The 17,379-nt window shown below is 37.3% G+C and overlaps 1 protein-coding gene across 6 annotated transcripts in view; it reads right to left on the bottom strand.

Annotated features, from left to right (window-relative positions):
- Nucleotides 1-202: 202 nt before the first annotated feature.
- The window catches only part of LOC117428157 (AN1-type zinc finger protein 6-like), a 19,245-nt gene continuing 2,068 nt past the window's right edge, over nt 203-17,379 (bottom strand). For 3 of the 6 annotated variants that reach the window (XM_034046866.3, XM_058995334.1, XM_034046867.3), the window contains exons 2-6: nt 5,152-5,318; nt 4,863-4,977; nt 3,823-3,926; nt 2,204-2,320; nt 203-2,011 (exon numbers count right to left, since the gene is read on the bottom strand). In XM_034046866.3, coding sequence (XP_033902757.3) covers nt 1,863-2,011; nt 2,204-2,320; nt 3,823-3,926; nt 4,863-4,977; nt 5,152-5,302 — 636 coding nt within the window. In that variant the 5' untranslated portion in view covers nt 5,303-5,318 and the 3' untranslated portion in view covers nt 203-1,862. Of the gene's footprint in view, nt 2,012-2,203; nt 2,321-3,822; nt 3,927-4,862; nt 4,978-5,151; nt 5,319-12,037; nt 12,245-12,291; nt 12,401-13,622; nt 13,756-17,379 lie in introns of those variants that run through there. The other 3 variants (XM_034046863.3, XM_034046862.3, XM_034046864.3) reach the window with 3 other exon arrangements.

Raw genomic sequence — 17,379 nt, 5'->3', positions numbered from 1 at the left:
AAAAAATAATATCCAAAATGTAAAGCTGGCTAGAATAAAAATTTAACATTTGTTATATTTCATAGTTTATTTACTTATAGTAGTGCACTAAATACTCTCCTCTCCCTATATCTAATCATTCAAATACAAGACAAAGTAGTTCTAAATGATGATTATGAACAAACCCAACCTGATGTCTAAAATTACAGTTCGAGTCAATGAATAATTTTGCATTTTAATCCTTGTTTACATACATGGTTATTACTCAATCTCATTTTACAGTAATTACATTTTCTTCATTAACTTATGCCAGTTAATCAAAACACCAACCATTGTGTGATCCTGTCCATGTGCTTTCAAGATCACACATTTATTCATCATACCATAAGTGGTCAAACCTAGGCCTAAATCAAAGCAAGGTTTATGGCACTGCCATAGCTGTACTTTAGAATGAATATGGCACAGCCATAACTGATTTCATACAGGCCCCTAATTTAAACATGTTTGCTCCAAACTTGATCATTTATGAAAGGTTCCTTGTTTAAATTCTCTCCAGCAAATTGTAGTACCTGATTTAAGAAATTTCAGATTTAACTTTAAAAATCTACTGTATATAAATTTAGATAATACAAAATACAGTATTTGCCATCACACCCACACATCCTTTTCATGCATACAATTATATTGCTATCAAAGCTTTTAGGCATATATACATAAAAAAAATAGAAATTAAAGCAGAATAGTCTTATCTCCAACCCCAACCCATTTCCACCGAGCACAGAAATGAGTGAACAGCGCAAAAAACATGCATTATCTTTGCAGACAAAAGTGGAGGTGTTGAAAGCGGTGAATAATGCACACCATACAATATACATTTTTTTTTGCTGGCCCCTTAATTCATATTAATGAGAGTTGACTATTCCAGTAGAATTAAGAATGTCATTATTAAAAGAAAACATTAAAATAAAGTGCAAAATCAAAAGCTTCCCACAACCCCCCCGTCCCAAGTATGGACTTTAGTTTTGCACAAAGAAATTAAATTAATAAAAAAAAAGTATAAAAACAATTTGTTTTTAACTTTATTTAATCAAAGTTAAGACAGTGAATAAACTAACATAAATACAGCACAATTTCAGGTCATACTTCATTTGTGCACGCTCAGTTATATGAACTATATTTCCCAGGATGATATCGCAGCCAGCAATGAAGGGCATACAGGCTCTCCCCACCCTATCCCATTCAAAATGAAACACACACAAACTTTTACAGCATACTCTCCTAAAATTACTCAGACACATAAGTTGTGGGAGCAAATAAGCGAATATGCCAATATTTTTTTGTTGAAAGCCCATTTTGTTAATGAACAAAAGCAGCCATAAATGATTAGAATACATTCAATTATTGATACCAAAGTGTGCCTTAAAGGCACAATTCGAAAGAGAAATCGTGCTGCAGAGAAGGATAAGCTATATACAAAGGAAATAAACTTTCAAGGTTACAACATGCTTGTTTATACATACTGGAAAAGCACAGCCCTCCAGCATTTTTACCTAATTGTGTTATGTAAACTCTGCACTTAACTAAAATTAAGATGGCATAAAATGGCATTACTCCTAAAGTTTGCTTAGATTTATCCAACCACAACATCCAAAAGGAAATTAAATAAAATATAATAAAAAAATGCAAAGAATATTTTAAAAGTAAAATTTTCAAAATGCGATTCCTGGTGGCATGCATGATTTAAAGGTCTATGTAGGATACATTGCTCAGAATTCCCATTAAATGACTAAAAAAAAAAAAAAAAAAAAAACCCAACACACACAACAATAAACTTAAATCAACCTAAGTTGCAGATTGTTACAAAATCCCAATTGAGCCACTGTTCAAATTTTCTGGATCTTTTCTCCAACAACTACTGGGTTTTCTTTTCTGATTTTCTCAGCTGCATCAGCCTTGTAATCGAAAGTACAATTGTGAAGGTCGGAGTAACGATGGACGCCACAAAACAAATTCCCACATCTGCAATCAAAGCCTGTGAAGAAAACAAGAACATATAAAATTAGACAAACGCATATGAAATGAACTGATATAATGAAGTAGGTAACGACGAGGGTCAATATTTTTCCTTGGGGGAGGGTTCACTTACACAAACTTTAAAGCCAAATTCAATATATTGTGACCCAGCTAGCAGCTAGATGGCACTAGGTGAAGCTCTTGCACATACCAGTAAGTCCCACTTTCTTCCGGCACAAAAAGCAGCGATTCTTTTTCTGTTTGGCCTTTTCGGGCGACTTGTCCTGCCCTTCTGAAGAAGCCTGGTCAGACTCGTCTGAGGCTGAAGCTAAGGGACCAACCAAAACCTCCATTAGTAATACATTCAACTTTGTATATGCAAATGGAAAAAAAATACATATTACACATAATTAGGATTGTTAAATCCAAAACTGTTGAGGTACAATAGAAACAGAAGATTGTTTCTGGCTTAAAAAGAACCATGACCGTGGTTAGACGGGGATGTCTACCATGACCGAGGTTGGGGGGGCGGGGGATGTCTACCATGACCGAGGTTAGGGGGATGACTCACTACTGCAACAGTTTTCATTCAAGGGGTTTATACCACTTTGTTTTCATTTACCCATATAAAATAAGAAAGCACCGTAATAAAGTGAAAACGCATGGCCGTGTGAACTCTAAAGGATGACAGTTCAGAAAAATCTCCAATACCTGCTGTATTCAACAAATAACCATTTTCCTTCCAGGGAAACATACACCATAAACATGTTACTGAGCGCTTTGAAGGTATGAAAGGTTAAAACACTAACCTTTTGTCACCTTTGTCAGTTGTCTTATTTTCCTCCTAAACAAAGCAAAAGCTTTTTCAAATTTTTTTTTTTTTTTTTTTTGTGTATTTATTTTTTTTACTTTCAAGAAGCCTCTGTCTCAGATACAGACCGATCTAATAGATCAGGCAGTACAGTTTAGAGCTGGAAGGGGAAATACAGACATGCCTGTGGAATACATTTCTGACTCTGACTGTTTTAGGACAACGCTGTCAATTTAAGTGTTTTCTTTTTTTACATATAATATAATAATAAAATAATGTTTGGATATCACTTACCACGAATTCCATCTAATACTCGATCAGTATCAAACTTTCTTTTGGCTCTTCTTGTATTGTCCGCCACATGAATGAGATCGGCAAACTTATTTGCTGCACTACCACTAGAACCTAGCTCTGCCTCAGAGGTGTCTAAATCACACAGATCCATGGAGCACTCTTCCTTTCCACTGTCACCTTTCCTGCTCTCTGCACTGTCCTGTGAAGCTCTTCCTACTGGCTCATTGCCTGGCGCAGTCAAGAAACAATTTTACAGCAGGATTCCCCCCACAAACAGCCAATAGCTAGTAAAAACAACATTCAATGTGCTATCTGGTTCCTGGACAATGTGGGTTTATTCCACCCCAAAGGGGAGCCCAATCTGCTTTCTAGGGTGGTGCAAGGGTGCCATATTATTAAGGACAGACCGGTACTGTATCCGGTGCTGAGGAACTCTGTCTAGTAGACGAAGGTTCAGCGAAAGCCTTAATCCATGCAAGTTTCAAAAAAGTGAAAGGAAACATGTTGTGTAGGGTTTTTAAAGCTGAATGATTAAGTATGGACACTTTAAATAAGCATTCTCTCTTGGTAAACACTCCATTTAACTTTGTTTTGAGGACCTACCTATTTTGTCACATGTTTATTTATAAGACGAAGGTGTGTGGAATCTGTAGTAAAAGTAAGTTACCACAAGAGGGCAACATCCAGCAATGCCCAGGGTTACAAAAACAGTTTAAACAATGTACCTTGCAATTCTTCTGTTTTAGGCTCTACTTTGCACCCCGTTGCATCATCCTCTTCAGAATTTGTTTTGGATGTTTGTGACAACAGAGACTGGCTGTAGACAACACTGCAGGTAAACAGCAAGTATGAAGATTTATGAAATATATATATGTCAAAAAAGGAGATCCAAAACCAAGACATTTATTCTTAAAACAAACAAAAAAAAAACAACTTGGCAATAAATGTGTTGTCTAATTCTTTTTTGTTGTTGCTGTGATCAAGTACTAAAATATTCAAGTAGTAAATGGTTTGCATGTACTAAATATATACTTGATTTATCAATGTAAATCAAGTTCCCTTATCCACAGAGATGACACTTTAAGATTACAAAAACCTTGAATCTACAGAAGGAATAACTTGGGTGTAAAGCTGGTGTTGCATCAAGGTGGACATGCTCGCCGCATGTTTGTTTTCAACAGCTCACAAATTAAGAAATATCTGGCAGTCTAAAAAGTTGAAAACATGGCTCAATGAAAACCAAACCCCTGTGTCACAGACCCATCCCCCTGCAAGTGTCACAGATTTCTGGATTTGAACATGTAGAGGGGAACTGTAATGGAAATCTAATCATAAACATGTCTCCAGATACACTGCACTGAACAGCTGACTGGGGGGGCAGGTTGAACCACAATGCAGGAATTAACAAAAAAAGAGATTATATTTGGGAAAAAAAAAGAAAATGGGAGAACAAAATAATAAATAAATAAGGACAGACAATGAATTGCTTCTGTTTGACCCAGGAAGGTCTGGGAAGTTTCCAAGCTCAAATAAATATGTACAATGCACTAAACAGAATACTCCAAGCCAGAGGCTACAGTCAGTTAAAAAGAACTGAATCCCATTTACACAGAAGACAGATAATTGCTAATACATACTGTAGCTACATCAAAACAGAGACTTAAATACTTCTTTCAAATCAGAAACTGATGATTTTTAACATGTAGGATACAAAACAAACCTGTTCATATATTCATATGATTTGTTCACAAATATCATAACGTACCTGCTTTGTTCGGACGGTGCAGCTGCGTGGACTAACGCTGGTGGTGCATCTACAGTACTGGCTTCCGAGCACTGTGTTGGTGAAGAATCTCCTATACTACTGACACCAGTAGACGCTGTAGAAAAACAATCATGAATCCTTAATACCTGCCGCCATTACACAATACTTGTCAACACAAGTTTGATGAGTAATTACCAGAGAAATAAAAGTAATAAATACCGTCCACTAGTATTCAGATAGTCAGTGCTATACTGACTGTACTGTTCTGGACCGCTCGCCTTGTACTTACCAGGGGGGCTAACTCTTCCATTGCTGTTTTGTCTCTGCAGAAAGTCCTTATAACAAACCGAGCACATGCCATTCGTGCGTGGGTTCCCATAAAATCCACAGCCGGTGGTACAGAGCATAGGCCCTTGGCTTTGGTTAGTTTCTTGAGCCATATCCCACCTACAGATCCTGTCAACACAAAAAATGCAAAGAAAGAGTTTAGGCAAGACTAATTGACTTTCCAAAGAATTCGTTTTTCTACCCTGAGCACTTCTTTGCTCTCTCCAAAATAAAACATTGCTGCCCAGGAGCTGGCTGCTAGAGCTGCTGGTTTAAAGATAGGATGGCATGCCAAGACTACTGTTGCACAGACGAGAATTTATCTTGATCCTAGTTTGTCGGGCTAGATGACTTCCAGGTGGTTGTGTCATAAATATGCTCAGCAGCAGGTAAACAAAGAATATGCTTAAGAAACTTTAACCCTACGATTCCTCCTGATAACAAAGACTCTTGATTTCTGCAACACAAGGCGCCACACTGATGCAGTACTTACAGTAAAACTGGTCTAACACACAGGACAGCACAGTACCTTACAGTAACACTTCCAGGGGATACAGCCTGTCAGCACTACAAGACAAGAATCTCACCACAGGGACATTAACAGTGCCAAAAACCTTTATACTAGGAATCTTCTCGTTTGGATCCTTTTATTTACAACTATATTTAGGCGACATTCCAATATTTTGAATTACAATATACAGTAATTTGAAATGGACTACCTTAAGACTCCATGTCACTTTCTATATGTTAACAATGTGTGCCAGACAGCAGACGATGTTGAAACTAAAATGTTTTATTTCAGTTTCTAAATGTAAACTTACTGTACAGAGTGCACAATGAGAACCCCCTCTATTGTCATTTCCCTTCTCCTTCCCCTCCCCCTCTCAGACAGGACAATGTGATATGTTAGAGATTTAGTACCATTACTATACAGCTGTACACTTCAATCAACTGAAAAAACTTGACAGAAGAGAACTGTTCGCAACACTCAGCTGTGACATAAGAGTGGAAGCACGAACCTGGTGTGCATCTGTTTCGTTGCTTTTTATCCTGCAGTACTCTGAAGGGAATGGTGTGTTAGCAAAGGGGAAGTACAGTAAGTAATCTTCTGCATACACAGACATAGAGCAACTTGCTTCTTAACATGGCATTGTGCGACAATGTATAACTTTTGAACAATGCGCATTGATAAAATGCTGCAAGCTAGTCTGGAAAATTCACTTTTGAAATAAAGTTTCAACAGTACTGTAAAGTAGCAGGCAAACCGGACTCGGGCCACTGTTGAGCAGGTGTTCACAAGGAGTGGAGGGGGGGGGGGGGGGGGGGGGGGGGAGACTCACTGCTGAATAACTATCTTATTGTGTGCCTCTAACTCGGCCAGGGGTTAAAACAGCTGCGCTGGCATTCATTTCCTTCCGAGGCATGATTGTCAAAGAGACCGCAAGACTCATTTTAGAATATCTATGGGGTCACTTAAAATGTAAGTATGCAGAGTTCCGCAGGCATTATACTTGATAGTATAATTAGTAAAAGTATGATAGGAGGCAGACAGACACAAAATCCACAGTTATTGTTTTTGGCTAAAACAAAACAACCTTTTAGGCTATATTCTAGAAATCCTGCGGGCACCTGTCTTGTTCCTTAAAGTGCGGTTGGTCTCCGCATCTTTTTCTAGAACAGCTATGCTGTTGATCCTTTAAATATCACTATAGGACATAGAAAATTATTTTGGTGTGGACAATCATTGTATTCTCCTATAGCAAGAATATACATACAAGAATGTACAGTATTTTATTTGTTTCCCCTCTTAACTGTACATGTCAAGCAAGCACTTTAGACATGCTATACGATAAACTCTGTAATAAAATGTTGATGTTTAAAACTACAGATACACCTGTCAGTGTCTTGCAGAAGACTTCCTGGCACCCTGACAGATGTGAAGTGCTGCTGTGCTCCATCTCAACCCCCTCCGAGGACACAGCCATTTGCAATACATTTGATGGTTTTATCATGTACTATATTAACCGTTTTGCAAGTATGCATTGGCTTTTATAAACTTCTGATATGCTGAATAGCAGCATGTACTGTAGTGAGAATATTAAATACAATGACAAGGACTCAATTACTTTCATAGTGCGAGAATTGAGACAATAAAAACAGATTTATAACACCTTCGGCCTTGAGCCACGTTATTTAATGCCATCTGATGAAATCAACTGGCAAAGTTAAGAGACTTGTTTGTTTTGTGTTTATTTATTTATTTTTACATTCAGATCATTCATCTGCTCTTCCATTCGATCTCCTCCTACCGAAACTGCAAGCACGCTCCAGTGTTCACATGGCTTGCCCTGTGACAGGCTTTCACTGCATCTCACTTCTTACTGGGGACATACTGTACACTAAAGCACTTATCCCATGACCACAGCTTTTCAGTTTAGGTCTATATTCAATGCAGAAAATCCGATCTACAGGTTCTCAAAGCTTCACGGGTCTAAATTACATTGCAGAGAACAAAAATGAGAGAATTATTACTATGGGTTTACTGTTATGTATAAAACAAAAACAACTTGCACTAACACTTATAATTGATTACCAATGACAAATGTACACCAAGTCATATGCCAGGGTAAATATCCTTCCCTGCACTACACAGGCAGCTTAACTGTTTGACAAAGTTCTGTTTAAAATTATAACTGAAATATATGAAGATGTGAGAAAACATGCTGCAGTTGAAGAGAATTCTCACTAGTCTGACAGCAAAGATCTGAAGCACCACACTGTGACACCTAGTGCTGACTTAACAGTCCATCAATTAACAAACTGTCATGCAGGCAACTGAGGAATACAAAGTGTCTGGAAACCCACCTCAGAAACAGCTTTCACTACAATACAAATAAAAAGACCTACCTTTAAAAAGATGGAACCCTTGGGTTGTGACACCAGCCACAGTCTTTGTTTTGCATCTCTCAGAAGCAAGCTTCAGAGAAATTTAGGTACTCTCTTTTAAACTTTTGACACTGTTCCCAATGCAACCCAGTGCCAGATGTCCGCTCCACACAGTGATACATACGCATCCATCTGGCTTTGAGCTACTGTACAAAATATACAGTTGAGTATTGTGCAATGAGCATCAAAATGTATCAGTCCTCAAACACACTAGCAGTGTACTGCCAAGATCCCCATAGCGGCAATACAGTCTGCTGTACAATGCAGCACTTGATTTCTTAACAGTAGCTCTTGGCACTCTGTTGGAGCTACTGAAGTTTTATTCTTCCTGTCCAATTATCAGATAAATGCAAGCGACTGAAAGAAAAATGGGGGCCTGCTGAAATGTCACCTTTTACTATACACAGACATTCTGCATACTTGACAGGAAAATTACTTCTTGTAAGCCGAGCCATTTGTGACGCAATTAGCCACATGCTATACAGTATAACTGTGTTAACAGTGTATATCGAACAATATCTTCGCACTTCTGTACAGAGCTACGTAACTCGCAGTTACCACAGAAACTTCACGTGTAGCTGGTTAGGAGCTGCCACATCCTATAATACATCTGTAAATGTACCGGAAAATGAAAGACAGGCCTACAGTACAAAGTAGTTGACTTTCAATCACAATACAGCTATGTGTCATTTTCAGCATGACAACGGTTTACTAGTATTGCTCAATTGTGTACTACATTTTTTCAATTAAAATCAGTGAAAAGGTCTTAAGTCCAAATGTTCTACTGTACAACAGAAAATGAACACATGCATGTGTGGTTGATTTAGCTTCTATGAAGAGCAGGTGACTTCATTTGTGAAAATGTAACTAGTGCACACTAATAAAACAAAACATTCTCACCAAATCTCTCCAGCCTCTAGTGTATATATAGTGAAACAGCCCGATACTGTAGCGTTAGTGATGCGTTAATAGGCAGTGGGCCATCTTAAACCAAAGACTGTCTCAGACATTGCTAAAAAGTACAAGACAAAATCAAATCGGTGTCAACTAATTTTGTCAGTAGTGAAGTAGGAGTTTGTTTACTCAATACTGTGTGTTATTTGAACTTTCTAGGAACGTAAATATCTCACCTACCTTACAAATGTTTGCCTCAAGGTACAATCTGTGTGAACACAGAACAGTATTTCGAAAATAAAATTTTTTCAGGTGATATTTGGAAACTTTACATCCACCCTAAAGACCCCACAGACCCTTTAATACAGCAAAATAATGTTTTTTTCTTGTTGTAGACACACAATTAAAATAGTGTTCAACAGGATGATCTGACAGCCACCTAAAGGCAACTGTAGCATAAAACCAAAAACATGGCAAGGGTGAGAGAGTATAAAAGAGTGTATCAACCATTAAGATATCGTACTGGATGCATCTTCTCAACCTGCATGGGTGACGTATCGATAGGGTGAGAGAGTATAAAAGAGTGTATCAACCATTAAGATATCGTACTGGATGCATCTTCTCAACCTGCATGGGTGACGTATCGATTTACGTAAACAGACTAACATTACTTTTCGTCCAAGTTTGGTTTGTTACAGCAAGAATAGCACAAGGAGATATATTATCAACCCTTCCAATCTCAGTCAGAACAGCTGGTATGTATGTAGCAGTTTAAAAAAGGAAAGAAGATTACGCCTTTAAACGTCTCATTTTTAAATTTCCAGGTCCATAGTGAGACGAGAGATGTCAGATCAAGGTTATTAATGTCTTTTAACAGCCAAGGAACAGGTTTTTCAGCTTTGTGTCTCAAAACTGCTCCAATTGCCTCCCCATTGTACACAGTTTAATTAATTTCACTGGGAAACATGAAATGTGCTCACTAGAACAAACTGCACACAAAATGTCAAGATGTCTGACCTTTGGTCTGATGTACAGGCATTTCGAAAAAATAAATGTGGATGATATGGAGCTTTTTTTATTTGAATTTACCTATAACGGTCAGCACAGCCAATGTTTCCAGCAGTAGCTTTCCTTGCTACTGAACAACAAAATGCAGTTACTGAGTAGTAAGCTAAATATAGAAGGCACTGTTGCCTATTGTCGCAGAACACATCAAATGGATTGGAATTGACCTATTAGTGTGTATTCTTTTTTGCCTGTGGTTTTCTTGACAGCCACCTACATCGTACAGTACCTGCTGCTAAAAACAGACACTGAAGTATCTAGGTTACAGTATATACATATATGCCTTTGTTAGTCTTTCCAATCAAGTCAAAGCTACAGTAGCACCACCCTTGGGATCATGTTCATTTTTGGGAGTCAAGCAGCTACCTGCTGTACAACCTACTTAGCAAATTGTCCATAACTAAGCCTGCAAAGGTCACAAGTTAACAGCACATTAATATTCTCTATCTGTGAAACCGAGTGCAGACAGATACCTACAGTATTTACTTAGCAATGAGGTTTATAATAGGAATTTTTAAATGAGGAAACATCCACCAATATTGAATTTACCATGGCAACACATTTTAAAAGGAGACATGGTTTTGTTTCACAAACTAGCTTCCAAAACATTTGTAGTGAGCAAAAATTTGTCTAGTTCCTGCAGCCTGCACATTTATACTACAAGAGTCAATCATAATCTAATTTTGCCACCATAACACGTAATCATACATACTGTACTGGATAACAAAAAGAATAAGAAAATGCAACTTTAACCAGCAATTGGTTTTACAATGAAAACAGTATTATGTAACTTGTTATGAAAATCTGACAATTACATTCTACACACGTAACTGTATTATCCAAAGCTTTTAGGTTATGGTTTAGGTTTACAAAGCAAAGACTTGAGATGTCCACACACATTGTAAACCACATATCTTGACCAACATAAAGGTTTAAATAAAGATGTTGTCCCAGCTGGCTTTTTATAGCCCGGTTTCTGCAATCCTGTACACTCTGCAGGATGGAAGGAACTGGCACTGCTCATTCATGAAGTATCTTAAGATTGATCAACAAGAGTATTTTCATACTGCATGATGTTCTCCAGTCTTTGTGTTTACTACTGAGTTTACCACACAGCTAAAGCTGTTTGCGTTGTTTAACAAATGTCAGGTTCCTCAAACTCCTGTCTCCCGATTAAATAATATTATTAACTGAGGATAGTTCTGAAACCCAGGACTGGGTTTCTAATCTTGCGTTACAGTGCTGGGTATGCAACACTATAATTATGTGACAAACAGATTGTAGTGTACAGGGTGGTGGGTGGACGTGGGCAAAGAGCAGCAGTTCATTAGTATTGTAATGTTTTGCAGAAGAGCTCATAATTCAGAAACACACACGTTATGTGGTTGAATGTATGAATGAATGGACCATATACTGCACAAAAGTTAGAACAGATACAGCTGTCGTGTTCGTAAAACATTTCTGATGTCAGCGTTTTGAATACAAATCCCCACAGACTGCTAACTAAATGTTTTATCAGAAAGAATCCCCCACACACTTCCTATACAAACTCTTGTTTAAAATTCTAAATTGTAAATACAGTACACTATTATATAAAACAGACTTCCTCTTTGCAGGAATGTTTTCCATTCGTTGAAATTAATTACAACCCCCAGATCAGAAGCTGTAGCTAGTAACAACATTGATACTAGTTTTAGTTTAAAATGAAAGGGCTTATTTAGACTTACCCAATTATAAGATTTTCCATATTTGATCCCACGGGGAATATACACCCAAAAGCAAACTATAATATACATCTCATTACGAAGGACCGAAATAATTTTAAAAAAAAATAATAATCTATCTAGATCATACTGATTATCAATCGCCTAAGTGGTACAGTACTGCTGTGCTGAAAGAAACGAACTCAAAACTGTTTGAAATGGCAGCAGTTAGTTACTTACCCGGCCCCTCTGTATTCATTCTAGGCGATTAAAACGTAAAAATGTAAAGCCAGACCCAAGACAAGCCTAAATCCCTAAACATCATTTTATTTCCTGTCTAAAAACAGTGTCCTTTTGTTCTAACTCGCTGGATCATTTAACATTCTGCCAACCCCTTGAAAACAAAGACATTACTTATTTTAAAAGGTCTCTGCGTTGTACTGGCATGTTCCCACGACCATACGATTAAATTCGTAATTAAATATCGAACCTACCTACAAATTCTTCCCCAAATTTCCCCTTCTACTCCTCTTTGATTCTCTACCAAATTCAACTCGCTTACAAACCAAAAAACCCTTCAATCTAACTTACTATTAAAAAAACACGCCTCCACGTCTGTGGTTTGCCAACGTTGCTAAAAAAATCCGCCCATGTCGTTTGGGGTTGACGAACACACACGTCAACCATTGTTATGAACTTTTCATCTATCAGGTTAGGTTGAGGCAGCGTTTTTTTTTTTTTTTAAAGGACTTGGATTTGCAACATTTAAAGTTACAGTATGTTATTTATTATATTGGGAAGTTTTTTGTTTTTTTTTTAAACAAGGGATTAACCTTGTGAAAGAAATACGTGTTTGATGCCAGCGTTACACAATAGCCTGCTTTCACTGGTTATTTTCCAGCGACCCTTAATTCCATTAGAAGTATTAAAGTCACAATTCAGTTGAATAGATCATAGAAAAGCTAGCTTGTTATGGGGGTTTATGCTTGGGAAATGTTTGATCTGAAAGTTGAATATCACGGTTTCCCTCTATGGGTTTAACATTAGTACAGATGTATTAAAAGGAAACTTCCTCTCCCAAAGACTGGCAACAAAGTTCAGGGTCTACCGTTTATGACTTTTTAATGAAACATTCATCTAACCATTATAATAAGAGTAGACTTATTTTCTTTATTATTATTTATTCATCCTGTCTTTTCACTTGTTCGAGACAGGATGCAAAGCCGGTTTACACATATCTCGAAAGGATGTAAAGCCGATTTACACAAGCCTGTCCAACTGGTGCAGCCTAGTACTTGTGCAGTCATCTACAGATGTCCTCCCCAGTGTGTCTGATGGCAGAGTTATCATGCAGCACCTTCTAAGGCAATTCCGAGGAATTACATGAGATGGCAAACCAAACAGAAAACGAGGCAGGGTCATACTTAGAAGTGAAAAACATCCTAGGGCAGTGTCTGTGTTGACTGAACTACTAAAAAAAAAAAAAAAAAAAACAAGCAATAGGAAGTAATTTTGATAAAATCACAATGTTTAAAAACAAGACACACATGAGTTTGATTTTGTGTAAAAACTACGGTGAAAGAAACACACAACACTGTTTGAACTTAACTAAGCAAGCGTTACACTAACCGTGGTGTACCAGAAACAAAAACTACGTCGCTCAAACTAACGCCAACACATTAAGTTAAGATTCAACCCCTTACATAATTTTGCAAAGGAACGCTGACAATTTTTAAACTATAAAAACCCAATTTTGAGACACCTTTTTTCAAAGTTCCAAACGATCAATTAAATTGGTTCAAAAGCAATTAAACACTCTACTTACCCGCTATGTCTAAGGTAACGAACGTGGGCGACCTAACCTTACAAAACCACAAAGTGAAAATATGCCTTTCTCTCTCGCAACACCCACCCTAATCTGTCTGGTACTTTCTCCCCCCCCCTGTTAACCTTGTCGGCGACGTCATAAACAAGTGGGGGAGGAGAGCTGATTGGCCAGAACCTACGTTCCAATTACAAGTTACTATCAGCTATCGGTTTACTATTTGCGTTTTAATATAATATACTATTATTTTTACAAAAAAACACATACAATATTAAATGCTATATTAAGTGTCAGAGGACAGTGCAGTATATTAATACAAGTATTCTCACATTTTTAATATTGCGTAATGTTTTGATACGTGTAGCATCGTCAGTGTTCCGTGTTGAGTAAAATTTTTTAGGTGAAGTTTAAAGCAGTCTGTCCCCATTCTCATTTACCGGTAGTTTAAAAGCGTAAAACAAACCATAAAACGATGGTCACTGGCTATTGTTTAGCTTTGTGTTTTTACTAAAACGCTTTTTGTGTTGTGTTCTTAGCTATCCCGGGACCTGTCATACGTACATTGCATTTACTTACAGTGCAAGGTAAAATACACACATTAGAAATACTATTTTGACAACTAAATCTTATTATGGAAATGTTTAGTTAGCAGAAGAACACACTGCCCTGAAGTAATCTTCTAAAATGTACAGTAGGTACTGGAGAAGCTTGTGTGTTAAATAATAAAACTTGCATGTGTCTCTTTCCCAATTTAAATACATTTTTATCACACAAATGCTCCCAGCAAATGCCTGCATGTGTCTACTTTTTAAGTCTAAAGGTAAAGGCAACATTTCAGAGAGGAATCAAATAATTTTAACAGTAATCATTTAGACTTTACTGCTTCTTCCAGCAACACTTTCAGCTTAGGAAAGGGGAAGTTGGATACTGGAAATAATTATTTTAAAAGCTTGCTGTTTAATGTTAAATTACTGCAGTGATTGATTGTGAAATGACACTTCACAGTGTCCCTGAGTAACACACATCTCACACAGCACTTTGAGTGGCAAGAAAAACATTCAGAAAACAGCTGAACCCTTTAGCATGTGCGTGTCACAGCCACCATCACAGACCTAAATTCCTGTTACAAAACTGCGCTCGCTATTTTAAAGAATGAGGGTAAACACTTTGGCTGTAGCTATAGTACTTTTGAAAACAATAGTCTGTTCTTTATCATGCACATTGTGAATCGTTTCTGTCTCACAAAAGCGTGTCTCGTGTGTATAGTATAACAACAAGTCCAGAAAGTTATTTGGCCATCAAACACAACTGGCATCTACTGGCATTACAGTAGGTAGCCGTTTTACACAGGTCAAGAGAACACATTGTAAAAAGCAGAATCTGCAGACATTTGTTAAAAACTTTACACCAAACCCCAAAACCAAATCAATAGGGATGATTTATTACTATACATGGTCATATACTGTACTGTGGTCCATTATATATAGCCCCTGCAATAATTGACATTTATCCATTTATTTTTTCTTTACTTTGAATGAACAGAGTTAAATATTTCCAATCTAAACATAATGAACACCTTTTTGAACTATTCCACAAGGTGGCACCTTTTAAACTAACTACAAAGCCTATATTGACATTATATTTAACATCAGCAGTGTTGTCAAACCTTCTGGGTTTTCCAAAACTATTCCAGTTAATAGATTCAGTTAAACTGATATAGGGCCTAATTTACCTAATTAATTCAACTAAACTATTTCTAAAGTGAAAGACAAAACACAACCATAATCTGACAAAACGTTAGCAAGCACACAATAGAGTCAGCCCTATTATTCAGCTAAAATTTAATTCTGACTGTATTGCGTTTTTGCTGTGCTTTTATTGAACTAAGATTTACCGGTAATTATAATTTTAGGTTTACATCCTCGTAGGTTTCCTGCTGATTGTAATGGTACCCCATCTATTACCTCTATAAATTGCAGCCGAAGGTCCCCTTCCAGGTCTCAAAGCTGCTTGCATTTGTGTACACTGCATACTTTCAATGAAGTTCATTATCTTGTGTGCAACAACATAGAGTCAAGGCCTCAAAGTTGTTGTGAAAAGCAATACCAAGATAACAGATCACTGAAAATATGATCCTTTCTGGTAACACATTTCCAGTTACAGTGCTATTCTATCACAGTAGCAGCACCTGTGCTAGAATCTGGTCTATACAGAATATCAACTTGATTGTACTTGGTGGTGGCATTGGAATGACACGATGCAACCCATCCATGATCACCTTATCAGGTTCTGCCTGGGTGCAAGGTTTACTATGTATGTCACAGACTATAAAAGTCATCTTTAGCCATGGATTCTGTCTGTCTGTTTTTGTCCATCACTCTCTCACACCAAAAACATACACAACACACAACATTTTTCTTTATAAAAGCACAGTATTATTTACATTTAGTCTCTCTTTAATAAGCTTGTCAGGGGGTGGGGAGTTGGAATTGTCAAGTACTCTTTCAATTACAACTCCGCATGATAGCTACAGATATATTTTTCATTTAGCCCAGGATTATCTGAGGTACATGCTGCAGGTGTTATCAGTACAGCCAGCTCCAGATCACGTAGCAGGGAGACTTTGAGTTACTATTTTATATTACCAACAGTGCTATGAGGCTCAAATCAGAATGCACTTAGCTCATCTTCATCTTTCCACTGTTCCAAATGCCCTTCTATACTTTGGAGTTTAATGGAAGGGCTTCTTAATAAACTGAACTGGGGAAGGGTTATTATGGTTTTGGTTCAGGAGGTATCCTGGCTAGAATACTCTCTGTAAGAGGAGTGGTAACTGCTGTGCAAGGGGCACAGACAATTTCAGAATGCATTGCAGATTACCTGCATACGAACACTGCAAACTGGATCGATAACAATGGTGGTTGGGTAAGTTTGACTTTCTTTGATGCCCCTTGGTGTCTTACGCCAAAGAATAAATAAAAAATAAGCATATATATATCTATAGAGACATATACAACAATTAGTTTGCTGCTATGTCCTATCCTGTACTACACTTGTATACACGCTTCATTTCATACATGCATGTTTTTTTTCAGGCGTGAGGATTTCACCACATTCCTACTCCGGGCATATCACTTGGAATGAAGGCCATGTTTGCTGTCACTGGCATTTTTTGTTTAGTACTCTTCCTGAAAAATCTACAATAACTGGAAACACCAGATAGTTATTCAGCCTTCAATAGAACTACAATTACAAATCATATACATACACTTAATCCAAAAAAACAATCAAAAAACCCCCACTGGTGACTGATCCCCAGTGTTGGGGAGTAATGCATTACATGTCACATATCTCATCTGATTATATTCTTCAGTAATCTTGTAACTGTAATAGTTCCTTTTTTCAGACAAGTAACCAAATGTGATACTGCATTATTTTTATGTGAAAAACAACTTTAAAAAAAGGACTATGGCTAATGCATGAAATCAGAAAGCATGTCAAAACTGCAAGTCAAACCTCACATGTCACATGAACCTGCTTTATAAATCATCAGAGGAGAACAAGTGGGTTCAATAGCTGGATCTTCAAAGAATATTTCAAGCTGTAGTCTGACCAAACCGAAAAAAAAGAGAGATATCTGTAAAATGTTAACTGTGCCTGCAAAGTAACTACTTGTACTGAAACCAGTTCCAATTTTCTTTAAGTAACTTGTAACTGTGAAAGGTTCCAACATTGCTGATCACCTGTGCGTTTGTAT

This window comes from Acipenser ruthenus, chromosome 21 (assembly GCF_902713425.1).
Source record: "Acipenser ruthenus chromosome 21, fAciRut3.2 maternal haplotype, whole genome shotgun sequence".
Lineage (NCBI taxonomy): Eukaryota > Metazoa > Chordata > Actinopteri > Acipenseriformes > Acipenseridae > Acipenser > Acipenser ruthenus.
This window is presented reverse-complemented; position numbering and strand designations above follow the sequence as displayed.